This window comes from Clytia hemisphaerica, unplaced genomic scaffold (assembly GCF_902728285.1).
Source record: "Clytia hemisphaerica strain Z4C2 unplaced genomic scaffold, Clytia hemisphaerica genome assembly, whole genome shotgun sequence".
Taxonomy (NCBI): Eukaryota; Metazoa; Cnidaria; class Hydrozoa; order Leptothecata; family Clytiidae; genus Clytia; species Clytia hemisphaerica.
This window is the reverse complement of record NW_027103680.1, coordinates 672243-700172: the sequence shown is the minus strand read 5'-3', so window position 1 is coordinate 700172 and position 27930 is coordinate 672243. Positions and strand designations below refer to the sequence as shown.

Genomic DNA, 27930 nt, shown 5'->3' with positions numbered 1-27930 from the left:
TATTGTTTTCTAGCTAGAAAATTCAGTGAGGATGGAAAAACTAGCACAATATTTTGCAGTGGGGATTTGCTTATCTGATTATTTTCAGCAGGGACAAAAATTAGAGTATTCCATTGGGGACGATATTTGGGCCAATTTTCCAGTAGAAAAGGTTCCCACTGAGTCTGTGAGAAAGGGGTGTGGAAAAGTCTTTAAATTGAAACACAGTGTTCTGCTCTGCTTTTTCCTGGACACACTGTATGTCAAGGTTGAGTACTTACATCCGAGTCATCATCATCATCATCATCAAACAGTGCCATTTTATTGGATCTTAATTCAGCACATTCGTATTCATATATAGGAGGTGCTATTGCATCACACATGTGCGTATAATCAAGCTGAGAATGAAATTGAAATGTTATTTAACGTATCTCCTACCATTTGCTGATTAAGCATTTTTTTGAACAAAAGAAAAAACAATTTTCTCCCCTTTCGGCGCACGAGCAATTAAATTTTGAGAAATTCATACGTTAATTCTGCTTTGTCAGCATACTTTCTTTATTACTAGAAACAAGAAGCCGGAGCGGCGTGAAGGTCCAGCTGACGTGGAAATAACCGAATGTCGTTCGTACCGGGTTCCTTAAGTGACGCAAAAAAATTCATTCCCATCCTCCACTCTGAGCTTTTATTCTTTGACACTTTCTTTGTATTGCTAAGTTTTGAAAGTTATTGATGCTTAGCCCGTAATTTCGAAATTTTTGCCACTGATAGGATTCGAACCCACTATATACAAAGCACCTTTGATTAGAACGCCAGCGCCTTAACCACTCAGCCATCGAGTCACAACTGCATTAAGGAGTTCAAAGTTCCTTATAAACATGGTTTTTACTCCAAACTCTACCCGGGGGCTAAAACCCTAACCAGGGGTTAACTCCCATCCCCAACCCTAGCCCTAACCCTACCTGACCCTACCTGAAACAACCCTTTAATCTAACCGGGAAATTTGACTCTACTACCAATTCAATCCAAAACATAGGTCAAACATCGCGCGGGTAGGTGGGGCAAAAATTCTAGATCGGCGGTTGGTTTAGCCTGGACTTGTTAATTTATTGCGCGCACAGGCCCCGACAAAGACAAAATCTTTTCGATCAGTTGCTTTTTAAAGGTCCATTCTGCTGCGCGCTGGACCAATAAAATCCTAAAGGGTTTTTAATTTAAATTTCAACGGAGTTCCAACAATCTATTTTATGAAGTAATGAAATACAAAATAATAAATCACCCCGCAATATAATCAGTCTACTTTCCTTAAAATCGATGACGAAACTTCACTGCAAAGGTATATAAAATGAGAATGGAGCCCCGATGGAATCAATAGAAATTGAAAATAAACTTGTGTTACCTCGACCACGTTTTTCAAAGCTGCCATGCTTTTATATTCACCTTCAGCTATAAACAGAAAGATTGACCATATATATCTCACCTAAACTCCGATTCTGATAAAAGCACATTCCATGTGTAATAGAAGAACTAGTTTTGAACAGCTGAGAGAGCCATGATTTTGGCCGAAAATTTTAGAAGCACTCAAGAATATTTCAAAAGAACAATATGAAAAATGTTAAGAATCACGAAACTAACTTCGATTGATTTTTATGTGATTGTTATTAAAAAAAATTGCAGCTCACCTTCTTCTTGGCAAAGATCATAATCGACATCATCATAGATATCATCAATATCCATTGGTTCGGGCTCTCCAGATGCTGCTTTCAATACACGTGGTGGTTCGTCATGGCAAAGAACAACATCATCATATAGATCATCAAAACCCATTGATTCGGGTTCTCCAGCTGCTGCTTTCAATACACGATGTCTGCTAAAGCGTGTAAATGCAGGACTCCTTTGATAAAATAACTCGTTAAAATCTCCAGAACCGGAATCTGAACTATGCGATGACAATGAGCGTCTCTTGGAAGATAACATTTCATTGTCAGACAATGAGGATGCCGATGAAGACGACGAAGAAATACGCTCTGACTTCTTCTTTGACGCTTTCCTTTTCTCCTTCTTTTCACCAGCTCTGCTTCTATCACGAGATCTAAAAGAAGGGAAATGTCAAAGAATTGAAAATCCAGGCAAGAGGTCAAGGAAGACATATATAATTGATATCTACGTAAGCATGACCATTAAACAATCATTCAGAACAGAAATAGTGACGATATATTAAAATTAGTCGTTTGTTTCTAATAAAAAACACGTTTAGAAACCAAGAATTTCATGCTCAAACACAACTATCCTTTCTTATTCAAGACTTCGTGAGCAAAAATGAACATCTATCTCATCAAAAAAATGAGTAATTTGGCTAAGAACATTGATGTATGCTTATAAATAGCACTTTAACTGCCGTTCGTATTTTTTAAGGTTCGACCTATTTGCCACGGAAAAAAAGCGACCACAGAGCTTACCATCTCATTTAGCTTTATTTTTTGAAAAATATCAGAAATAATATAAGTGATATGTGTTTACTTTGAGTTGAAATATGGATAATTCATCTTTGAAACATATTTCAATCATTCAAACTGTGCTATTTAATGAAATCTAGTTCAAAATCAAACTTCCAATGAAGTTTTGAGCAAATCTGCTTGAGTCATCTCTTACTTACTTTCATGCAAAAAATCAGAAAAAAATAACGACTGCACTGACTGCTGCACTGAAAGGGATAGTGATTTTTTTAGATAAAGATGCGTTATTTGAGCCGAAATTTTTTTTTCTGAGAAAATCTGCTTGAGCCATCTCTTACCTACTTTCATGCAAAAAATCAGAAAAAATTAATGATACAATATTTCACAACGTCCAAAAAACCTGTTCTTTAGCCGTTTTTCTGCCTAAATTTGGGTAAAACTTTCTTTTTCAAAAATCAGAAAATTTGCATGAGCCAATCTTGAGAAAAGCTGGTAACTAACACACAAACGCTCGAACGGACTGGGTTGATTTATAGGACCTCCAGGTAGGTCCAACAAGATCAGGTTGTAATGTTTAGCAAATAAATAAGAAGCTACCTTGATCTACTTCGGGACCTTGATCTTCTTCTGGATCTTGATCTTCTTCTTTCACAACTCTCCTCTTCTTCTGTTTCAACTTCATCCAATTCAAAATCAATACCATCCATCTTCAAAAGGAAAAAAAAAACAGTTCTTTAATTTTATAGTTATATGTCGTGATTGGGAAAAAAAGTGAAGAGTAACTCTTACACCCTTTTAAAGAATCAACAAAGGATTCCCAACATTTTCAGGCAAACACTCTATTACCCTTATCGTTCCTTTTTATGCCGGTCCTCATTTGTGTTATTTGTTTGTCCCTAGCGTAATAGGAGTCGGTGTAAGGGATCGGAATTAAATTAAATCGAGCTTTATTGTGTAATATGGCCCGCCGTAAAAGGGGTTGGTGCTATTTTAGAACCGGCGTTAAAAGGTCTGATAAGATATGAAAGCATCAGAAAATCGATAAATTGAAATCAACACGGGTTAATCATTAGCCCGGGGTCCACTTAAAGCTTTTTGATAAATTGGATGGCGCGATTAAGTGGCCCGGTAGTATATGGTAATATGCTTTTGCTTAGGCGGACTGTAAAACAGTCCGCCAGATTTTAGTTGTTTTTATTACATTACACCCCTGTACCTCTTTCTCTTCATCTTGTGATTTCTGTTGACCTTCGAAACCCATATACGGTAGGATATCAATAGTTTCCATGGCAACCAATTCCAACATGGTTGGTGCGGTGTCGTCCTTGCATTCGTTCTCCTATGAGAGAGGGAAGTCAGAATCACAGATTTCTGTAAAGCCCAAAGGGCTGCAAGGCTGGCCAAAAGTAATGGAATTCCTCACTTTTTGGTATGAATTCACAAGTTCCCCCCTTTACCTTTTTACCTTACCTTGAATTTCAGTCCAACTTGACTCAGCAACATTGTAGAGAGAGGGAAGAGGGAGAGGAGCCAAAAAAACAGCAGAATAGGTGGAATTCCATTTACTTTTGGCCAGGATTGTAGATGGAGTGTTTTAAGCTTTTTCCAGCAAAAAAAGGAAATATCACAAAAAATATTGTTGCTTTTGTTTTCGAAAACCTGCGAAGCTTCTGATTGGTCAAGCGCTGAAATTCTATTGTAATGCCACATGACCTTGGTAGGATTTCCCTCCGAACCACGGCACACTTTTCAGCTAAAGCACGATATCTAGCCCTTCAAGTCTTATAGAATGTAATTGGGCCCTTCCATTTTATATCCATACAGGGGAGTGCCAGAAATGAATGAACATTTCCCGAGGATAATCCGAACGAAGAAAGAGTCTCAAGAGGATCTAAGGAAGATTTTATATTCTTCTAGAAGGTAAAAAGTTATGCTAAAACTTCCAGTGGGTAAAAGACAGATTTTAGTTCGTCCACCCTCAATTTAAGGTATGAAGGATTTTTCTAAGAGTTCTCTTTGAAAATTTTGCTATTGGCTTGAAAAGGTTCGTCGACCCCCTCCCTCTGCATGGATACTAATTAAATGCAAACAAACCATTGGTCGAGGAAAAAACAATTGCACCAGAGGCCAAACATCGATAATAAAATTAGGGCAACGCGATTAAATAAAGTATTTAAGATCATCACGTTCACTGCATCCCTTTGAAACACCCCTTCTCACGACCCACTGGGACTCTTCCCCATTGAAAAATTGGCCCAAATATCGTCCCCGGTGGAATATTATCCTCCAATTTTTGCCCCCCCCCCTGGAAATAATCAAATAAACCAAGAACAAATCCTCGCTGCAAAATAATAAGACATCAACACTGAATTTTTTGCCTTGAAAAAAAAAAGAATTTAAATCCTTAGCCATAAAAAAATATGAGAATATCAATCCCCATCGAGTTTCAGTCCATTATTTTCATCCCCACTGGCTGAAAAAATCCTACCGGCTCAGTTAGAAGGAGGGGTGTTTTGAAACGGAGTATGTTGCTAGCACAAGTGATGATTTTGTTATGAGATTAAATTCGATTATAAACGATGAAAATATATAGATACCTCTCTCTCCTCAATGGCAACAAAACTCGTAAATTGTGTGACGATTGAGTATTCGATACTCAAAGAAATAATTTTTTTCTTCATTTCATCCTTCAATGCCTGATGTAAACATAGAAATTTAAGTAACAGTTTTGCAACTACGTTTTGTGAATATGGACGGAAACCTTAGGATTAGATGGTCATTTGAACCAAAAAGCCTCTTACTGGCAAGACGAAAATGATATATTTGTATCTCAACTGGACGGATATCCGTCTACAGACGGAAAAGTTGCAACACTGTAAGTTAGCATTGGTTAGTTTCTGTAGAAATTTCTCTTTACATAAAGAATACATACAGTGGACTTTCGCTCATTCGAATTTCGATTATTCGAATCTTTCTATAATCGAATCGATTCTCAGTTCCCGTCGTGGAGAAAAACCTCCGTAAAATTTCTATAAAATTCGAACAAGTTAGATTCCTCGTTCGAGTTTGAATTAGAGACTCAATTAGAATTCTTTAAGACAAGAGTGGTTCGTATAAAAATCATAACAAATAGTTTATATATCTTCGTCCGGAAGATACTACTTCAAAAAAAACTTCGATCAAAGATGGCGGATATAGCTTGGTCCAGGGATATATAAAGGTCAGTGGCCATATCCTGTCTGAACTGGACGGTAATATGAATATTTCGAAAAGATTTAACGATTCCTATCAAGGAATTCAATCGCAGATTTTATAAAATGACCGTTTTCTTATAAGTTAATCTCTCAGAGATTGCCGTAACATAAGATGAAATTGATACCTCGTGTTGACTGCGGTCTGTATGTAATATTCCATTTTCAAAATCGTTAATGATTGCTTTTGCGGTCAAACGATGGAATGACTAAAAAATATTGAAATGTAAAACTGAAGTCCATTTGCTTCAAGTGCGCACTAATCTTTGCTGTGCCTGTCATTTTTCGACCAATGGGCTCTTCCAGAAAACTTTTCTACATCGGGGGTGGGGGATATATTGGATATATTATCCGGGGGTAGTGAAAAATCTGCAAAATTTGCCTTGTTTTAAGGGCATATTCGCTCTGTTTAGGGGTAATTTTGAATGTCCGGGGGGTCAACTGATGTTGGTCCGGGGGTCGAAAATCCGGGAGTAAATCCCCAAAAAATGTTATATCCTCAACCCCCAATATTTAATTTTTTTCTGGAAGAGCCCAATACTTCAATCCTCACATATCATAAAATACCGTTAAAGGCTTTATTTTTACATAAGTGTTCCCGTTTCATATATCAGACACATATTTCATATCAGGACAGTGTCTACCTATTGTTATATTATGCTGATATAAGCAAAAAAATGTTTATCTTTTCCTCGTTCTGGCCAATCTTGCTCCACATCCGTGTCAATGCAATGTGAAAAAGGTTGTGAATTTAAATTGATGAAAGCAAACGATATCACTCTTATTTAAAAACAAAGCCTTAAAAAGATAATTCGTAGCACTATAATTTTTAAGAAAAATAATTCAGAAAATGAAGATGAAAAATGAAGAAAAAAGAAATAAAGTTAAAAAGATGATTGTCGTCCATACGGGCGGTATGAAAATGAAAATTCTAAACAATAAATCAAAGTTTCTTTCTTTTAATTTGAACAAGCTCTGATACCATTGAGCACTTTCGGCAGATAGAAGAAAACAGACTTGTATTCTTTCGTGCTATAAACTATAAATTTTATACGGTGCTTACTTCTTAATAAGATATTAAAAGAACCTTTGAAAGCTATCTAAAACTCACAAGTCCAGTAGATGTATTCAATTCGGTCGTAGAAACCATGGTGTTGACTTCTTTGCCATTCACTGTTGATGAAAGATACGCCTGGAGGAGTATGAAATATGAAATCGATTTACAATAAGTCCAAAGTTGTACTGAAACTTATCATGCGGTTTTAGCCTAGTAAACTAAGCACGTATTCACAAGGCTAGGACACACGGCTAATGGCAACATAGCTTTTCGGGCTTTTTTATATTTTTTTATATTTACGGATTTTAAGTTTACCTTGGAATACTGTTGGGATAGTTATTCAGTCAGAGCTTACCATCAGTTTTATCCTAGTGACTAAATCAAACTAGCTTAGATTTCTAGGTTAACATACGGCTCACATATGGCGGTTTTGTATCGTTTTGAAATAAAATGAAAAGCTATTCAAATGGTTAAAAATAACGCTATACCCAATAATTAGCAATATAATTGCTTTCATTTCGTTTGACAACACAGAAATGACAATTCTTTGCAAATTATCGTCAAAGATTGAAACCTTTGATTTGTCACCTCGTGGTATATTCATCACCAAAATACCGTCACACCGTCAAACCCATATCTCCCCAACACTCACCACTTATGCTCAATGCTTATGTTCAACCTAGCTTGAATATCCAGGCTGTAGACTATTTCACAGTCTAGTTTTTCATATTTTATGTTCTGGTTTACAGCCTGGTCTCCCTAGAGCGTTTTACATTCTCATATGAGAATGCAGTCCACTTGCTTGCGCTCACTTCGCTAAAACCGTAAGGACCGATCTACATGGCACAGAGTGATTCTGAAACAAAAATAGGATAACCCTCCACTTGCTAGTGAAGATACAGCTTTCCGTTACATGAAAACATGAAAAAGAAGAAAACAGTGAGGCAAGTTTCATTTTCCAAGAAAACATGACATGGTTGGTCATGATAATGCGTGCAAACTTGTTTATATACTCTGGAGTAATTTTTGGAAGTTTTAAATGGTTTTATATCTTGTAAGGCTGCTTTTTATTAATTTCTGTTTTTCTGCCCTGGATTAGCTAGGAAAGTTTTGGAAACATGGGTTTGCACTTTCATTCTCTAGGGAGACCAAGATCTATAATTTTAGAACTGTTGTATGTTTTTTCAAAAATTTTGAGGTTTGATATCCAGGCTATGTTCAACCTTGCCCGTCGTATATTCAACGCTTTATCAGATAGACAGTGTCAATAAACATCTAAAAGACAATAATGCGCTGCTTAAAATAATCCGACGATTTTTTTTATTATCAAAATTACCTACCATGGTACAATAGGGAACAAATCCGTAAACCACAAGTCTTGATCCGTTGAATAAAGCATTGATTTGATGCGGTGCCTGGAATATAAAAAATTTTCTAAGGTGCCTAATAAATGGACAATTGAGTTTCAAGCCCCAAAGGGGCTAGAGTAGAAACTTTTGGATTTTACACAAACGCCAGATTGAAAGTAAAATCTATCGCTAAATTTCAAAAAGTGCCGTCCTCAAGAACAAAAGAACCGCTAGATACAATCCGTTACCGATTCACTAAAAATCGATTCACTCGAAAACTGCAGGTGAAAAAAAATTTGCCCTGATCTAAGGGACGCCATACGAAAACCTGTTTAAGGCCTTTTTTGAATCTCGGACGCTGATCTATCAGCCGAAGTTGTCATCCGTTACATATACGCAGAGTTTTAATGGCGTCAATAGTGGTATATGGAAAAAAAAATTGGAGATAGAGTTTTGAAGTTGACAATAACATTTACCTGTAGAGGTTTGGGAGCCTCGTTTTCATGTTGTTTCCATAAGATTTGAATGTTGTTCAATACTGGTTGTTGACTTTTCTCCATCTGTTTTTCAACCTACAACAAGAAATACATCATATCCGAAATGTTCTTTTTTCAGTGGTCAAAGCAAGGCATAAATGGTATAGTGGTTATCGTGCTTGACTTCTGTCCAGAAGGCTAGAGTTCGATACTCACAGCGACACTACGATTCACTTGTCAAGTGAATGCTCCTTCGCCCGGGTTAACTCAACGCCATGTGAGGGGAATAGGGTATCATAACTCTGATACAAGAGTATGGGTAAATATTCTAGACATTGTGGTGTGCTGATACACTTAGGCGGTTCTACACCTGCGAGGACACCCGTTCTCCCGTGTAGTTCGAGTGTCATGGTATACGCCATGGCTCGGCAGCTCACATCTGCAGGGTTGTAATGTCTGCTTGCGCTGTCATTCCTAATCCATCGTGGGTAGGACCCATTCCGATGCATCGGAGGGCATATATACCTATAGCAGGGTTTGAACTTAGTTCAGACAGCTTTTGTAGATAATACGAATTTGCTCGAAATCTTTAGTTCGGATGAGCTTTAAACACTGTTATTATAGATTCAGAGATTCAGTAGCAACCGTAGCATGAAGGTAGAGCATCCAACTACGGTGCACAAGGTTGTGGGCTCGACCCTCGGGCGAGTCATACCAAAGATTCTCCCAAAATGGTACTTGATGCCTCTCTGCTTGATGCTCAGCAAATAAAGAGACGGATCAAGGGTGTGTGAAGAAATCCAGCGAAAGGACTGGCGCCCTCCCCTACCTTCAGGTAGAGGGCTAGAGAAAAGGGAGCCTTCTGGTAGCCCTCGATTGCGATCGCAATCTTACCCATTTACTTAAAAATTCAGGGTTTATGTTCTTATATTTTAGCCTAAATATTATTACCCTGTTTGGGGGCGGAGGTACTTAGGCAAAATGGGTGCCAGGTATGTGCGAGCCATAAGGGTCCTTTTCACACCCTCGAAAGTCTCTCAAAGGGGTACAAAAACCATTAAAAAGAAAATTAAGTCTCTGTAAGGGTCCAAAAATCACGAAATTCATTATTTCTTCTCTAAAAGGGTCGTGATCGTTAAAAATTTTGAGAAAAGTCTCTCTAAGGGTCCCAAAAACGCCAATTTTTCCTCTCTCTAAGGGTCGATTTTAGATTTTTGGCTCGGATATACCCGTCATCTCTCGAACCTAGTACCTACCCCCCCCCGGGTTATCCTGGTTCTTAAAGATTTAACAGATTAAAAAGTTTTAATTTAAGTAACTAAAGATTTAAATAATGTAAAGTGTGAATATTTGAATTCTTAATTTGCAAAAAAAGAAAATTGAATTTTTCTGATTAATTTTTCTAAACATTGATTGTATTTATTAAAACTAATTGACATCTTCATTGTATCAAAACTTGATAAATAGCAAAATAAACTTCATCAAGGTTGTAGAGAAAAAATAATTAAGCAAAAGATATGTATATATTTCGATCTCGATGGATTCTTCATACGGTGTTCATGTTGCAACGAATAGAGTCGATATTTTACGTGGATACCCCAGTAATCTATGACTTTCAGAAGTCTTTCGATTGTTTTCACGGGGTCCACGGCTAGCCGACTCGGCTGTCTAAGAACTGAACGGAACATTGGAAGGAGCGGGGATTCGAACCACGAATCCCTGGTTTGAGACGCTGGCGCCTTTGACCACTTGGCCATCGCCCATTCCAGAAAGATTATTCGTACGATCATCAATTTCAATAGTCTTGAAAAGCAGAAAAAAAACTTATAAACAACCTATCACTTGACTTTTTGCTGGAAAAAGCATAGCTCCAGAGATGCTAGAAATCTAAAGTTGGACATCAATTATTATCAACATTACAGCATTGCTTCTTAACATTCCTGGATTCGCAATCTTATTCAAAACAAGAACCAATTCTCACTTCACCGACATTCAAAAGTTCCATCTAGTGCAGTTATCCATTCTTCATATCATACTTTCAACTCTAGGAATCGCAAACATGTTTGTTCACATGTATAAAGGGCCTTACACTAAAGCCTATATAATTTTATTCAACCTTCAAGGAGTCTCAATCTTCATTTGGTACGTTGGAATTATGACGTCATTGACTATCGATCGATTTCTATCAGTTTATTTAAGCATACGGTACCACTTATACTGCACAATAAGAAAATACCAAATTTCTTCAGCTTTTACAATCGTGGCATCACTTATAAGTGTAATACTATGCCAAATTTATGACCAAATGACTATATACCATTTTGCAGTACTCATATTATGGCCAAGTATTGGGTCTATATTTCTGATAACATCTCTCGTGGTCTATATGTACTTCTTCAAGAAAACAAGACAAGTAAGGCGAAGAGTGGCTGCCATAACCCCGCATGTGGAGCCAAACTTACACTCAAACAGCCAAACGTCATCAAACAAAACAGAAGGATCATTAATAACTGACAGGCATCAGCGGCAGAAAAGAAAAAGTTTCGTGATCAAGAAAAACCTGAAAGCCTTTTTCATCCCATCATTGCTTATCGTCAGTTACTTGATATGTTTTATCATTCCAGACCAAGTCATGTTTTGGCTACAAGTTGTAAACATTCAAATATCTGATGATATTTTGATGATAATGTTTTGTTTGTACAACCTTGGAAGCGTTTGTGATGCGCTGGTGTACATTTTCTTTCAAAAAGATGTCCGCAAAACGGCTATGAAAATGTTTGGTTGCAGAAAAAACGTTTAAAGAGGAGCGACCGTAGTGAAAAGCATTGACTCCCAAGCTCAAAGGGCTAGACTCGAGACTCTTGGATGGGAAATGAAACCACTTATTTTCCATCCAGAAAGCTCGCGCGTCTTTTTTTACACAAACACCAGATTAAAACTAAAATCTATCGCTAGATTTAAAAATATTAAAGAGATTTTACTCTAGCCCTTTGGGCTTTAAACTCAACGGTGCAAAGGTAGATCGTTTGGCTACGGTGTGCAAGGTCATGGGTTCAATCCTTCTTAGTACTTATCACGAAGCAATTAAAGACATTAAAGAGAAGGATCAAGGGAGAAAGAGTGGTACCCTACCCTACCTTTGGGTAGATGTTGCTATCGGAAAAGAAGCATTAAGGTCGCATCCAACTGCAGTCACAGACTTACTTACTTGAATGAGAGAAAAACATGACAAATAATTAGACTCTAAAATGATTGCCTTACTACAGCATATGATTTCAATGGGCTTCATGGTTTGTCAAAAAGTATTTTCAAATATCTAAATTAATCATGAGAAATCCTTGATTGCCGTATAAAGTTTCTCAAAAAACCCACTAAAAATCTTCCCATATTAGAGCTCTTACAAGAAAGTTTAGATTGAGTTGTTTTCTTTAAAAGATTGGAAAGAAATAATTGAGTACGAAATTAACGTTTGGAGTAACTAAGCTCTCAATAGCTTGTTTGACTCAATCCTAATAAAAGATTTTGTGATTTAAAATTGATGAGAAACCAAACAGAACCAACGCATAGTTGAAAACAAAATCTGTAAGAATTGAAAGCCGTACCTTATCTTGCCACTTTGATTTTGCGGCTTTATCGAAGAATTCGTACCATCCACAACCTTGGTTAGCTATCTTTCGGAGCATGTGTTTATTGGCGGTCGAACTGGAGATAATAGAGAGAATTTTCATTAATTTCCGGGGGAAGGCTAGAGTCAAACTTTGAAAATATTTTTTTTTCATTTGATCGTTTTTTAAGCCAGCTTCAACATCCAAAGGACTTTTAGTGCGTTCAGTTACAGCTTAACCGGCGTGCGACACCGGGTACCGGCTAGTTGCTTATATTCAAATTCATAATATGCCTTTTATTTCGGTGGTTTACATTGTCTATTCCAAAGAATACTTAGACCGTGGAGAGAGAATAAAGCCAAAACGCGTGACCCTTGTGGTTTTCAGTTAAACACTAGACCGGATTAGAGAAAAAATTTATTGCATGATTTCAAAAAATGTGCTGCGCGATAACAAAAAGAGTACTAAATTTTTTGAGTCCTCCCAAAATACAGTGTAAAGCTTAAGTTTCACTTTTATTTGCTTGGGAACTACGTTACATAGTGCCCTTCAGGGTCTCTTCCCCCCATGCCTAGAATGAAAATTTTCAATCCCTTCCTCATTTTTCTCCACCCTGCTTCCAAAAATTTCTCTACCCCCCCCCCCCCCCCCTCAAGCATAAAAAGCTATAATTTGATGAATTTAACGCTTATTTTTTCCCTAAGGTAAGTTCTTTAAGGTAGTTCCCTAGAAAATTCTTGATCACGACATCATCTCATAAAACCAGATGTTTTTCAATTTTGAATTGATTTTGGTGAGTTCCCCCCATGCCTAGAATGAAAATTTTCCATCCCCCCACCTCGTTTTCCCCCACCCTGGCTTCAAAAAAAATTATTTCTATACATCTTTTTGACCTCAAAACCCATTCCCCCTCCCTGAATCCAGGGGGGAGGAGACTATGGGTTAATGGCAACATGCTATTTGCCGCTATTCTAATAAGTTTTGAATTGCTGGTAAAGGGATAATCAGATGGTTTGAGATATTTGGCAACCAATGTTTGAATTAATGTTCTTACCTTAATCCAAAAGTGAAAACGCGGACATTCTGTTGATATTTTTGTATAGTTGCCAACGTTGAGACTTCGTCACTTATATGGCCATCTGAGAACAAGAAAATATTTTTCGGTCGGTTGGACGACGACAATAAATGAATAGCTTTCAATGGTTTCCAAAAATGCGTTCCTCCCATATTAGTGTGGATTGGCTGTAATTAGAAATGACATAATTAACAACCACGTCCTGTGTATTCTAGGCTTTATTTACGTTACTGATGAACGCCAGAGAATATCATATTAACTAGCGCCATTAGTAAGGATCATAGAGCTGGAAACGAGATTGTGTAATTTATGTTTTGGCAAAAACGATTTTTTTAAATTTGTATTTATCTTTTTAACTTTCCGACATGTGCCTACGTCAAATAGAATTGTTGGCGATCTGGCTGAAAACTTATTTCGAGCGATGCAACCATCTGTACTGAATTTTAAAAATGTGATTTAAAAACGTTAAAGCTCTGTTTTCACCGAATTCTGACATTTTGCAGTGCTAAAAGTGGGTTTGTACCTGTAAGAAGGAGACAACTTCGTTTCTCTGCTTCACGTCTTTTGTTTTCTTATGACTCACATCGTAAAGTTCATAATATTCTAAAAAGAGTGGAAAAAATTAGAGATTAGAAGTGGAAACATGGTAGATGATATCACAAAGGACTAAAAACATAGATATATACTTTGTCATACTTTGTGTAAGCAAAAACCAATAACAGTATTCAGTGTTAATGTTGATGGTAACAGAGCTTTATATACTAGGTTATGAATAAAGAAAACGATTTAAGTTAATTTCATACTCAAAGTTTTATGCCATCCAGGATGGATGTTTCGATATTAAATGGAACCAGCGAGCTTTAAATAGACCCGGGATCTTATCAGATCCTACAAGATCATGGCCAGAATTTTTACCAGAAAGAGAGATGACCGTATTTATTAATCGGGAAAGAGGATAAGGAGACTAACCTTCACCGAAAGCTACCATATTGAATTTGACATTCTCAGGTAACAAATGGTAAGCCAACAGCACCAACTTTTTCAGCTCTTTTAATTCTCCTTTCATAGAGTTCGAAGCATCAATGAAAAATGTAACATCCAAGTTTTCAAAACTGCTTTCGAATTCCGGAAAGAAAGTCAACATACAAGCCTTGAAAAGCGAATAAAAGAATTACAAGAATCCGGCATGTATAGAAACGGTATTGAAAGGCCGAATTTCTACCATAGTAAACCGGTGCTCGCCGAAACATTTTTGACCAGCATTAGATACATTTATGGCCGGTACGCCGGTTTTTATGGAAAAAAGATTACCAGTATTTAGGTATTGCATAACCTCGGATACCCCCTCCCCCCCAACAACTGTAAAGATATGACCAATATTTACCTTATTGGAACTAACTTTCGCGGGAATTAATTTCAGACCGCGAAAATTTAAACTCGCAAAATTTCTTCCAATTTTATCGAAAATATGGATCGAAATTTGTCCAAAAAAGGGCAAAACTGTAAAAATTAAAACCTGCGAAATGCAATTTTTCCGATTTTCTTTTCGACCGCGAATATTAATTCCCGCGAAAGTTAGTTCCAGTAAGGGCAGGCCAATGTGTGCACTTATCCAGGCTACTTTAGGCTGCAGTCAAAGGTTCTCGAGGTTAATTTTATTTTGAGGACTAAACCACTTTCGATATTACAACGCTTTAAAAAGGGATTAGAAATTGAGAGGTAGTCTTTCTCTTCAACATTTCTGGATATGTACCTGTTTATTGGAGTCTGTAGGGTGTTGTTGAGCGATCATTCTTGGCGCGTGAATTTCAGCCAATCCGAGGTGAAGTTGAAAGGAATCACCCAATACACTTTTTTCTTCTAAATGGACTACTGCGTTTGTAGCTGTTTTCTAGAAATCCGAAAAAGAAAAACTATTCGCAAACACTGACTGTAATTAGAAATTAGGTTCTGCGTATTCAGTCCATAATTCTTCATCTTTCTTAATAGATCTTTTCATAAATTACATCACGAACATCACTTGCCTCCTTTTGAAATTTTTGCCATGCTGATAACTCCCAGCGGATTTTATTAAAACTACTTAGTTTCTATTCATAAAAAAAGTCATTCAAAGTCTCAAGGGACATAATCACCATGGTAATTGTTTGTTTCGCAGAGGATTCTTAAAATGTAATATTGTCATTAAATTCTAGGTTCATCTAAAAGAGGGTGATAACAGAAAACGAATGAGGGGTCAGTTATTAGAATTGGTTCATTCCTCGTCAAGATAGACCTCAAAGTTTTAAAAGTTCCGAAAAGTTAGAGTGAAAATGAGGGTGCGTAAGCGTGACCCCTATTTTCATTATGTAGTGGTTCTGAAATGGTGCTCAGGTGCCCATTTGCAGTTACAGAGGATCACTGTTTGTCAAAAATGAAGAGCAGCACTTCTTCAATTTCAATAAAACGAAAAATTGATAAAATTGTCATCAAAAGTCATTACTGATCAATTAAAATCACAGGCAAAAATAATTGTGAATAGATAACATATCATTATCCCAGGAAACTTGATTTTGTCATTTTTCCAATCATTTTACCCCATCTCGCGCGGATTCTAATGTAAATGGAGTCAAGGGCTAATCTTCTCATCAATCAGAAAAAGAGATTAAGCATGGGACGAGGTTGGATCCTGCGTATCCATCCCATAATTATCGTCATCTTACTTAGTTACAAGAGATTCTAGCCCTAAATCTTCAAAGAATAAATGTGAGCTGAGTTCATCACACTGATCCCTCGATAGGCTGTTCCATTAAAAAACCATACATGGGGGTGGACGAACCTTTTCAAGTCAAAAAAGAATTATTGAAAATGTGTGAAATTTGCAAAAGTACCATTGGAAAGTTTATTTTTCATTAAAGTAAAGGTGGACGAACTGAAATCAGTCTTTTACTTCGTGGAAATTTTTCTCGGATAACACTCTGAAAATGTTCGTCCACCCCTAGCCTATACTAGACGTCACCCGCGTTTTTTACGCAATTAACGTCAAAAAAACGAATTTGCGTCAAAACACTTGAAAGGCTTCTATTTTTCGAAAATCGTCAAAGTGGAACTCACTAAGAAACGAGATAAAAAATCCCGGTTTTTAGTGAGGTGCTCGCTAGTCCACCCCCTGTATGGATATAAAATGGAATGGCCATATATGCTCTACTAGATCGGGCTTTGCACACTATAGCGGTATAAATCAGAGCGTAGTTTGCTAAATCTAAAGTGTAATACACACCAAATAAATGCACCAAAAAAATTACCTTGATTTTAATTGAATGTGTTGGTGAATTGATTTGTCGAATTTCGTAAGGCATTTCGATTGAAAGTTGTAACGAAAAATCCCTAAAAAATGAAGATATCATTTTACAACCCAAATTTTAAAGCTAGTTTTTTAAAAATTGAAATAGGTCTCGTAAGCAACCAATTCAATTTCTATAAACACCCAAGGCATTTATTTTCATTTCAGATTTGTTTTTTGGGGGAGGGGCGTTTATTCGGGGAGGAGTTAAAAAGAAGGGGCGTTCCTTAAATAATTCCTAACCAAGGTTTTGCCTTTGCTGCAGTGCAGATTAGTACCCCAATAAGAACAAAATACATACACCTGCTCTGTCACCCTTGTGAAAGAAGATTCGACAGAAGTTCTATGAATTTCTTCAAATAATATCATTTTGGAAAAATTGATCAAAAATAGTTTGGATATCAAAATATATATAACAGTATGCAGTGCTGACGAGTCAAAATAAGGACGAAATGCACATGCCGCTCTGTCACCCAATCGCCTGAATGAAGATTCGACAGAAATTCTATGAATTTCTTCACATATATATTATGTTCAAGTAAATGGGATGGGGTGCGTTAAAAAGCATTTGGCTTTCATTCGAAACAAAACAAAAATGCAAAATAAAAATCTAAAATCATAATTACCCTGCGTTTGAGGAACCAGCGTCTACGGTTGTCAAATCGTCCTGGGTTGAAGATAAGTCAAAAATGAAAATGGTAAGTGTTGAGTCATTGACCTTTATAATATTACTGTCATGAACCAAACTATATCCGCCATTTTGGATCAGAAAATTTTTAAAGAGGTACCCGCAAAGAAGTCATTGCAGCGTTAAAACTCTGCCGTCTCTACTAAAGTCCCAAATAAACGTTTCCCCCGCTCATCAATTTTCAAAAAAACTTTCGACACCACCCCCGTTCATACTAGCCCCCTTTTATTCAAACCCCCATTTATTAGATTTAGAAAAAAAATCGGACCTCCCTTTTATTCGGACCCCCTACTATTCGGGACCTTAGAGTACATCGTTACAAGTGTAAAAGGAGAAGTAGACCTATTAAGTGATTAAGTGAATCACACCCCTATTGAGAAGTGCTACCATATTGGAATACAGCTTTCCGAAAAAACCAAATCAAAAATTTTGCTTGACCAGGAGTGAAAAACTACCTCCAGGTTCTATAAAAAGCTCAGTGTGTTGAGTCTTCGTAGAATCAATAAGCAATTTTAATGGAATCTTAATGGATTTTCTCAAGTAAAGGAGTCGAAAAATTTCCTGTTAACAAAAACTCTCTTAATTAAAACTATGCCGTGGTGTCCTTATAAATAAAATTCGTGTTAATTTTTTGCGTGTTAATTTCAAGGCCGTTGAATACTAGTAATATTCGTGTAATAAGGTAGCCTGTAAGCCACTTAACCTCCTCCCAAATCGAAAAAAAACAAAGTGGATGTACACTGAAACTACAATTATCGCCTGAACGTTAAAATGCCCAAAATTTCGGCACCGATTGTAGATGAAGGTTAAAGATTCCCCTATATCCTTCGGCTTGAAACTCAATGAAAATTACTCACTTGAACTTTAGTATTCATAGCTGCATCTTTGGTCCATGGTGCTACACATCCAGGAAGAACGAAATTGATAAGTTCTCCATCGAATGGTAGTTCTGCAACGTAGGTGATTTTGATCAAAACGTCTGCTAATGGTGGTAGGTTGCCAACGCTGACGGAAAATACATCCTAAAAATATCCAAATAAATAATGTGTAAAACAAGACGAATATTCTAAAAATGAGGCAAACTACATGAAGACGAGGCATCATGAAAACGAGACGAATATTCTGAAAACTAGGTGAATATTTTTTAAAACGACGCAAAATTCTTGAAAACAAGGCATATATCAAGAAAAGAGGCAAATATCAAGAAAACGGAACAAATTTCAAGAAAACGAGGCAAATATTCTTAAAAAAGAGGCAAACATGGTTAAAAGAATTGACGTAATGAAAATTTTTAATTGACGTCAAATATTTTTTCATAATCTAACATATGTAGATTTCGGACTTTTATGATTCGAATGAAATAGTGTTGAAAGTCGATTCCAGAGTGGAAATTAGTATTGTTGACTATTGGACATTTCAATTAATTTTTGGTTATTCGATTATCAATTGGTTTATATTATTGTCAAATTCTTATCGTTTCCATTGTTGTATTGTTTCGTGATTGGAAGATGAGAATTCGAAATATTCTTAAGAAGTCAAGAACTAATGGAGTTCTGAAATTCAAAGGTAAGTTTTTTTTTCAAATATCAACGTCAAACGGTAACATTTATTGTGTGTTTTTGAGGAAGATTACAACCGTATTGGACGAGTTTAATTCAAATACCATAAAATTAACTTACAGGAAAGGTAAGTTTTCGAATAAATCTTAAACACCGTAAAAAGATTCTCAATGAAAAATCACTTTTTATGGAATAACCTATCATCTATTTTACTAAATAAATTTCAATATTTCAAAAACAAAGAAGACTTAACAAGCAACCATGAGCAAAATTTTACATTTGAGACGACGGAGCATCGTTCTTGGGACCGGTTGATATTGATAAAAATAACTTCTTTTTTTATTTAGGCGGAAGCAGGTCACACAAGGCTGTGGTCTTGGATATATTGCGTGAGTGCAGAAGAATCCTTCAAAAGAATAACATGTTAATCCCAGAGTGGTTCGAAGGAACTTCCTTTGAAACAGGTAAGGTGATTTGTGAAATGAATTTTCACTATCTAACCATTTTAACAATATACATGTATCTCAATACTTCATAAAAGCTCCAGTCATTTTCCTCAAAGAGGAGCACAGAAGAAAGAATTACTTTAATTGAAATTCAAGGGTATAATTATGTTTCCGTTTTCGTAGAAGATACCCCTTTCCGATTATACATCTCCCACTAGAAAGTTTTTACCAGGCATAAGTAGGGAACCAGAAATGATTTTTGATGTTTATGAAGCGAAAAAAGTTCAAGCTAATAATTCTGGAGTAAAAATCAAAAAGTTTAGTGAAACTTTAAGGGCCCTGATGGACTCGGTGGTCTTTTTTTGAGTCGCCTTATCTTTTTATAATATTTTGTATTAAATGACTGCAATCAATATTAAGCTTTTTCATCCTTTGACCTTCGTTACCACTTTCTTTTTCATCTTCAGGATTTTTCACAAGCGAAGGCCAGTTCGTTGAAAAGAAAAACTGTTTCCCTTCAAACCACAAAGATGTGATCGCCAAATCTGCCATAATTGAAGATGACAGCAAAGTTGTCAAAGTTGAAGATGACAGCAAAGTTGTCAAGATTCAAAATGACAGCAAAGTTGTCAAGATTCAAAATGACAGCAAAGTTGTCAAGATTCCAGATGACAACAAAGTTGACAAGATTCAAGATGACAGCAAAGTTGACAAGATTCAAGATCATTATGAAGGATCCTTAACCGGCATCGAAGAACCGGCCACCAAAACAGGTCAAGATATTGAGCTTCTTCTGAAAGGTGATCAAGTTTCGGAGCAAATTCAAACTCATATTGAAAAAGAAAATTCTTTAAAGAAGGAGCTTGGCAGAGATCCCGGATATGAATCCGATTGCCAAGATCATCATACCCATTCGCAATTCGGATTATCGGATCTTTTATCAAAAACACAAAACCAAACGATTGAGGATTTTGAACCTTGGTTTATGCCAAAGGATGAAACAGAGTTTGAGCAAACAACATACTCAATGTTGGGCAATAGTAATACCATATTTGGTGGTAAAAGTGAATTCGGAGCTATCGGTTCACCAAGCAAAAACAACAATAAGAACAATAGTAAAACGCCAATAACGACGAACCAAAAACAACAAAACTATTTTGAAGACTTTGCTAATGATGTTTATTCCCATTGGGAGTCAAAGATTTGGAAAACTCCATCCGGCGTTAGCCACTATTTGTAGTTTTTATATCATTTTTATATTTATCTGTATACGTTTTTTTTTAAGTAATAATTTATAATAAAGTTTCTCTCCATGGTAATTACAAAATTGTCAATAAAAAACGTCCCCCAAAGTCTGAATCGCAGAACTCTACAAAAACACCATAGTTTCTAGAGTGGTCAAGAATACGTCGTACCCTTACAGTGCAGTTCAATATGGCTGAAAGGGTACCTTAGGTAGGAAGACCCCCTCCCCTCAAGGCGTAACCCCGTCTTAGGAAACATTTGAAAATTCAGACCCCACCCTTAGGACAAATTTTTGTACAAGATTTTAAGAAGACCCTCACACTTTCATCACCCCTTCTTGTCTGGATTTCATCAAAATAGACCCCCCTAAATGGGGGTAGAAACTATGATCACATGTTAAAAAGTAACAATTCGTTGAAGGCTGTACTAAGCCTCAAAAGACCCCCCCCCCTGCTCCGGGGGGGGGCACTCGATTTTAAAACGACAGTATGTACCACGCAAAATCTGCTTTTCAAAATCGTACCCTTACAGTGCAGTTCAACATGGCTAAAAAGGTACCCTTTCAGTGCATTTTCTCTTGATTTACCCAACCCTTATAGTGCACTATATTTCTCAGCTGTAAATCTGCGTGAAGAGAAGGAGCTTGGGAAATTTTCTGTTTCAAAGAAAAACTGAGAAAATTATTCTTGTCAGCTGTAATTATCAGACAATAGAAACTTTTTCAAACAAACGAGTAGAAGTAAAAACCTTTCTTTTTAACAATTATTTTGAATTTGTTTTAAAATTCGACCCTTGTAGTGCAATCTCACAGAAACACACCCTCACAGTGCATTTTGGGATGCAGAAAAACCCCACCCTTAAGCGCAGCACGTGACGTAGGCCAGATCATACGAGTGACCCCCCATGCTGAAAGTGAGCATTTTAAGTAACAAACAGTCATGTCTGTAAAATACCAACCGCTCACGTGACAAAATTAAAAATTTTTCACATTTGTGAAAACTTCAAGTCAAAAGCTCCAGCAGTTCCTGAGCCCATACTTCCCCTACTAAAAAATAGGAAGATCCTCGAAGCGATAATAAAACTGACGTAATGAAAATTTAATTGACGTCAAATATTTTATTTTTTATTATGTACAATATCTAGATTTAGATTTTTTAAAGATTCTAAAGAAATAGTATTTGAGAATCGGACAGTTAGTAGTGTTGACTATTGGACATTTAGTTGATTTTTGGTTATTCGATTATCGATTGGTGGTTTATATTATTGTCAAGTTCTTATCGTTTCGTTGTTGTATTGTTTCGTAATTGGAAGATGAGAATTCGAAATTTTCTTAAGAAACCGTCAAGAACTAATGCAGTTCTAAAGTTTAAAGGTATGTTTTCGAATTCGCCAAGGTTTCCTATTTCAACCAATCAAATTTTGTCAACTAAAACCTGTCAATATCTAGCTTTAGCAGCAGCGGGGATAAAAATTCCTATTGAAATCGCATTGGGGATGGAAATGCTATTGTTCCAAAGTAAAAAAAACCCAGTGGAGATAGTTTTCGAGTGCAATTTTAAAAATTGAATTTCGAATGAGGATGAAATCAAAGTCAATTTCCCAGTGAGGCAGAAATTTCATCCAGATTTTCGAGTGGGGGAGGGGTCTAAGCGGGTCTGTGACACAAGGGTGAATTTGAGAACGTTTTAATATAATTTTGGGACTGGTTGATATTGATAGAAAGATCTTCTTTTTATTTAGGCGGAAGCAGGTCACACAAGGCGGTGATCTTGGATATATTACATGAGTGCAGAAGAATCCTTCAAAAGAATAACATGCACATCCCAGAGTGGTTCGAAGGAACTTCCTTTGAAACAGGTAAGGTGATTTGTGAAATGAATTTTCACTATCTAACCCTTTCAACTAACATGTATATAAAAACTTCATAAAAAGCCCAAGTCATTTTCCTCAAAGAGGTTATTTGAAGAATTACTAAACCTTTTTTCAAGGAAATTCAAGGGTATAATTATGTTTTCTCTTTTCGAAGGATATCCCTTTCCGATTATCTCACCGTAGAAAGTTATTACCAAACATTAGTAGAGCATCAGAGATTATTTTTGATTTTCATGAAGCGAAAAAAGTTCAAGCTAAGTTTTATGAATCTGGAGGAAACATTTCAAAAATCAGTTAGCTTAGCGAACCTTTTAACTTGGAGCCGTGATGAGAAAGTGACACTATTAGACCACTTGAAAGTACCAACTTAAATAGTCTTTGGTTCGTCTTATCTTTTGAAAATGAATACATGAACGTCTGGAATCAAGGACAAAAATTGAAGCTTTTTCATCATATGACCATCGCTACAACTTCTTTTTATTTTTAGGATATTTCACAAACGAAGGCCAGTTCGTGGAAAAGAAAAACTGTTTCCCTTCAAACCACAGTGATGTCATCGCGAAAGTTGCCATAATTGAAGATGACAGCAAAGTTATTAAAATTGAAAATGACAGGAAAGTTGTCAAGATTCCAGATGACAACAAAGTTGAAAAGATTCAAGACCATTATGAAGGATCCTTAACCGGCATCGAAGAACCGATCATCAAAACAGGCCAAGATATTGAGCTTCTTCTGAGAGGTGATCAAGTTTCAGAGCAAATTCAAACTCATATTGAAAGAGAAAATTCTTTAAAGAAGGAGCTTGACAGTGATCCCGGATATGAATCCGATTGCGAAGATCATCATACCCATTCGCAATTCGGGTTATCGGATCTCCTATCAAAAACACAAAACCAAACGATTGAGGAATTTGAACCTTGGTTTATGCCAAAGGATGAAACAGACTTTGAACAAACAACATACTCAATGTTGGGCAACAATAATACCATATTTGGCGGTAAAAGTGAATTCGGAGCTATCGGTTCACCAATTAAAAACAACAATAAGAACAATAGCAACACGCCAATCATAACAAACCACAAACGACAAAACTATTTTGCAGACTTTGCTAATGATGTTTATTCCCATTGGGAATCAAAGATTTGGAAAACTCCATCCGGCGTTAGCCACTATTTGTAATTTTTTTCATTATTTTTATATTTATCTGTATACGTTTTTTTTCTAAGTAATAATTTATAATAAAGTTTCTCTCCTTGGTAATTACAAAATCGTCAATTAAAAATGTCCCCCAAAGTCTGAATCGCAGAACTCTACAAAATCACCACAGTTTCTAGAGGGGTCAAGAATACGTCGTACCCTTACAGTGCAGTTCAATATGGCTGAAAGGGTACCTTAGGTAGGAAGACCCCCTCCCCTCAAGTCGTAACCCCGTCTTAGGAAACATTTGAAAATTCAGACCCCACCCTTAGGACATCAAAAGAAAAAGTTTTGAAATTTTTGTACAAGATTTTAAGAAGACCCTCACACTTTCATCACCCCTTCTTGTCTGGATTTCATCAAAATAGACCCCCCTAAATGGGGGTAGAAACTATGATCACATGTTAAAAAGTAACAATTCGTTGAAGGCTGTACTAAGCCTCAAAAGACCCACTCCCTGCTCCGGGGGGGGGGGGGGCACTCGATTTTAAAACGACAGTATGTACCACGCAAAATCTGCTTTTCAAAATCGTACCCTTTATACAGTGCAGTTCAACATGGCTAAAAAGGTACCCTTTCAGTGCATTTTCTCTTGATTTACCCAACCCTTATAGTGCACTGTATTTCTCAGCTGTAAATCTGCGTGAAGAGAAGGAGCTTGGGAAATTTTCTGTTTCAAAGAAAAACTGAGAAAATTATTCTTGTCAGCTGTAATTATCAGACAATAGAAACTTTTTCAAACAAACGAGTAGAAGTAAAAACCTTTCTTTTTAACAATTATTTTGAGTTTGTTTTAAAATTCGACCCTTGTAGTGCAATCTCACAGAAACACACCCTCACAGTGCATTTTGGGATGCAGAAAAACCCCACCCTTAAGCGCAGCACATGACGTAGGCCAGATCATACGAGTGACCCCCCATGCTGAAAGTGAGCATTTTAAGTAACAAACAGTCATGTCTGTAAAATACCAACCGCTCACGTGACAAAATTAAAAAATTTTCACATTTGTGAAAACTTCAAGTCAAAAGCTCCAGCAGTTCCTGAGTCCATACTTCCCCTACTAAAAAATAGGAAGATCATCGAAGCGATAATAAAACTGACGTAATGAAAATTTAATTGACGTCAAATATTTTATTTTTTATTATCTACAATATCTAGATTTAGATTTTTTAAAGATTCTAAAGAAAAAGTATTTGAGAATCGGACAGTTAGTAGTGTTGACTATTGGACATTTAGTTGATTTTTGGTTATTCGATTATCGATTGGTGGTTTATATTATTGTCAAGTTCTTATCGTTTCGTTGTTGTATTGTTTCGTAATTGGAAGATGAGAATTCGAAATTTTCTTAAGAAACCGTCAAGAACTAATGCAGTTCTAAAGTTTAAAGGTATGTTTTCGAATTCGCCAAGGTTTCCTATTTTAACCAATCAAATTTTGTCAACTAAAACCTGTCAATATCTAGCTTCAGCAGCAGCGGGGATAAAAATTCCTATTGAAATCGCATTGGGGATGGAAATGCTATTGTTCCAAAGCAAAAAAACCCAGTGGAGAGTTTTCGAGTGCAATTTTAAAAATTGAATTTCGAATGAGGATGAAATCAAAGTCAATTTCCCAGTGAGGCAGAAATTTCATCCAGATTTTCCAGTGGGGGAGGGGTCTAAGCGGGTCTGTGACACAAGGGTGAATTTGAGAACGTTTTAATATAATTTTGGGACTGGTTGATATTGATAGAAAGATCTTCTTTTTATTTAGGCGGAAGCAGGTCACACAAGGCGGTGATCTTGGATATATTACGTGAGTGCAGAAGAATCCTTCAAAAGAATAACATGCACATCCCAGAGTGGTTCGAAGGAACTTCCTTTGAAACAGGTAAGGTGATTTGTGAAATGAATTTTCACTATCTTCACTAAACTTCATAAAAAGCCCAAGTCATTTTCCTCAAAGAGGTTATTTGAAGAATTACTAAACCTTTTTTCAAGGAAATTCAAGGGTATAATTATGTTTTCTCTTTTCGAAAGATATCCCTTTCCGATTATCTCACCGTAGAAAGTTATTACCAAACATTAGTAGAGCATCAGAGATTATTTTTGATTTTTATGAAGCGAAAAAAGTTCAAGCTAAGTTTTATGAATCTGGAGGAAACATTTCAAAAATCAGTTAGCTTAGCGAACCTTTTAACTTGGAGCCGTGATGAGAAAGTGACACTATTAGACCACTTGAAAGTACTAACTTAAATAGTCTTTGGTTCGTCTTATCTTTTGAAAAGGAATACATGAACGTCTGGAATCAAGGACAAAAATTGAAGCTTTTTCATCATATGACCATCGCTACAACTTCTTTTTATTTTCAGGATATTTCACAAACGAAGGCCAGTTCGTGGAAAAGAAAAACTGTTTCCCTTCAAACCACAGTGATGTCATCGCGAAAGTTGCCAAAATTGAAGATGACGGCAACGTTGTCAAGATTCAAGACCATTATGAAGGATCCTTAACCGGCATCGAAGAACCTGCTATCAAAACGGGCCAAGATATTGAGCTTCTTTTAAAAGGTGATCAAGTTTCAGAACAAATTCAAAATCATATTGAAAGAGAAAATTCTTTAAAGAAGGAGCTTGACAGAGATCCCGGATATGAATCCGATTGCCAAGATTATCATACCCATTCGCAATTCGGGTTATCGCATCTCCTATCAAAAACACAAAACCAATCGATTGAGGATTTTGAACCTTGGTTTATGCCAAAGGATGAAACAGACTTTGAACAAACATCATACTCGATGCTGGGCAATAATAATACCATATTTGGCGGTAAAAGTGAATTCGGAGCTATCGGTTCACCAATCAAAAGCAACAACAACAACAATACTGAAACGCCAATAACGACAAACCAAAAACGACAAAACTATTTTGAAGACTTTGCTAATGATGTTTATTCCCATTGGGAGTCAAAGATTTGGAAAACTCCATCTGACATTAGCCACTATTTGTAATTTTCATATCATTTTTATATTTATCTGTATACGTTTTTTTTCTAAGTAATAATTTATAATAAAGTTTCTCTCCTTGGTAATTACAAAATCGTCAATTAAAAATGTCCCCCAAAGTCTGAATCTCAAAACTCTGCAAAAAAACCATAGTTTCCAGAGGGGTCAAGAACCCCTCAGTTAAGAGGGGCCCCCCTCAAGTGGTATCCCCCCTTAGGGGAAAATGCAGACCCACTTTTAGGAAATCAAAAGATAGTTTGTTTTTCAATAAGAAACAGTTTTAAAATTTTTGTACATCATTTTATAAAGAATCCCCTTAGGTAGGAAGACCTCCCACTGCTTAACTGGCAACCCCCGCTTAGAAAGACTTCCTGTCTGTGTTTTATCAAAATAGACCCCCTAAATGTAGTGGATAGAAACTATGATTACAACTAAATCAAAACTATGGCTTTCATCAGCCTCAAAAGACACCCCCCCCCCCGCCCACGTTCCAAGATATGTTGGCGAGTCACCAGTTTGCCAAAATAGCCTAATGCACAAAAATTCTACCAAAATTGCTGAAAAAGAAAAAGTATTTTTTGACAGCACCAAATCTAGCAGCTTCTGACAGCACACACAAATGTACAAAAACCACCAGATTATCTAATGTTACTAAAAAGGCTCGCTATTAAGCCAAAAGCAAAATTGAATAAACCGCTATTTCTAATGTGAATTTTAAAACGACAAACGGAATCCTTAGGTAAAATTTAAGGAATTTGATACAATAGATTCCAATTTGAGCGCTATCTCATTTTCAATCAAGCTTCTAAATACCTGAAGAGGCACTATATCTGAAACTTACCGTAAGCGGACAAAGATAAGGGTCTCAAAATTTTACCCATCCCGGGTAAAAAATTAATCCACTTGAGGTACTATATAAAGTTGAGCAATTTTTTGTAATGTTGGATGTAAGTACGGTTTGACGAATAAATTCCATAAAAAAACCGTAAAAATAGCAATTTCCGGTATTTTCAGTCGGAAAAAAATATTCGTAAAAATTGAAACCCGTCACATTTTAAACGTGCTAATATGTATTTAGAGCGAAAAATCAAGTGTTTGTGTGTGACAAGTGCTAGGTATTGATGAAACAAGCTTGCACCCAAAATTTGAGCAAAATTGGAAGAGTGGTTATGCTGAAAGTGAGCATTTCAAGTAAGAAACAGTCATGTCTGTAAAATACCAACCGCTCACGTGACAAAATTAAACAATTTTCACATTTGTGAAAATTTCAAGTCAAAAGCTCAAGCAGTTCCTGAGTCCATGCTTCCCCTACTAAAAAATAGGAAGAAGATCCTCGAGCAGCGATAATAAAACTGATGTAATGAAAATTTAATT

The 27930-nt window shown here is 36.4% G+C and overlaps 4 protein-coding genes across 4 annotated transcripts in view; 3 read left to right on the top strand and 1 right to left on the bottom strand.

Annotated features, from left to right (window-relative positions):
* LOC136803768 (uncharacterized) overlaps positions 1 to 27930 on the bottom strand; it is a 70433-nt gene that overhangs the window by 22539 nt on the left and 19964 nt on the right. The window contains exons 18-35 of the mRNA XM_067060495.1: positions 18113 to 18277; positions 17194 to 17234; positions 16530 to 16611; positions 15002 to 15139; positions 14218 to 14398; positions 13772 to 13851; positions 13228 to 13415; positions 12171 to 12270; positions 8569 to 8664; positions 8084 to 8158; positions 6798 to 6878; positions 5815 to 5895; positions 5033 to 5131; positions 3652 to 3774; positions 3033 to 3142; positions 1662 to 2071; positions 1379 to 1425; positions 261 to 377 (exon numbers count right to left, since the gene is read on the bottom strand). Coding sequence (XP_066916596.1) covers positions 261 to 377; positions 1379 to 1425; positions 1662 to 2071; positions 3033 to 3142; positions 3652 to 3774; positions 5033 to 5131; positions 5815 to 5895; positions 6798 to 6878; positions 8084 to 8158; positions 8569 to 8664; positions 12171 to 12270; positions 13228 to 13415; positions 13772 to 13851; positions 14218 to 14398; positions 15002 to 15139; positions 16530 to 16611; positions 17194 to 17234; positions 18113 to 18277 — 2214 coding nt within the window. The remainder of the gene's footprint in view (positions 1 to 260; positions 378 to 1378; positions 1426 to 1661; positions 2072 to 3032; positions 3143 to 3651; positions 3775 to 5032; positions 5132 to 5814; positions 5896 to 6797; positions 6879 to 8083; positions 8159 to 8568; positions 8665 to 12170; positions 12271 to 13227; positions 13416 to 13771; positions 13852 to 14217; positions 14399 to 15001; positions 15140 to 16529; positions 16612 to 17193; positions 17235 to 18112; positions 18278 to 27930) is intronic.
* LOC136803721 (uncharacterized) lies at positions 18599 to 20519 on the top strand. The gene is made up of 3 exons (XM_067060442.1): positions 18599 to 18821; positions 19162 to 19278; positions 19728 to 20519. The coding sequence occupies exons 1-3, from the start codon at positions 18764 to 18766 to the stop codon at positions 20498 to 20500; spliced, it is 948 nt and encodes a 315-aa protein (XP_066916543.1). The 5' UTR covers positions 18599 to 18763; the 3' UTR covers positions 20501 to 20519.
* LOC136803765 (uncharacterized) lies at positions 21700 to 23556 on the top strand. The gene is made up of 3 exons (XM_067060492.1): positions 21700 to 21877; positions 22246 to 22362; positions 22865 to 23556. The coding sequence occupies exons 1-3, from the start codon at positions 21817 to 21819 to the stop codon at positions 23554 to 23556; spliced, it is 870 nt and encodes a 289-aa protein (XP_066916593.1). The 5' UTR covers positions 21700 to 21816.
* On the top strand, positions 24772 to 26562 carry LOC136803725 (uncharacterized). Its single transcript, XM_067060445.1, has 3 exons — positions 24772 to 24961; positions 25327 to 25443; positions 25925 to 26562. The coding sequence occupies exons 1-3, from the start codon at positions 24901 to 24903 to the stop codon at positions 26560 to 26562; spliced, it is 816 nt and encodes a 271-aa protein (XP_066916546.1). The 5' UTR covers positions 24772 to 24900.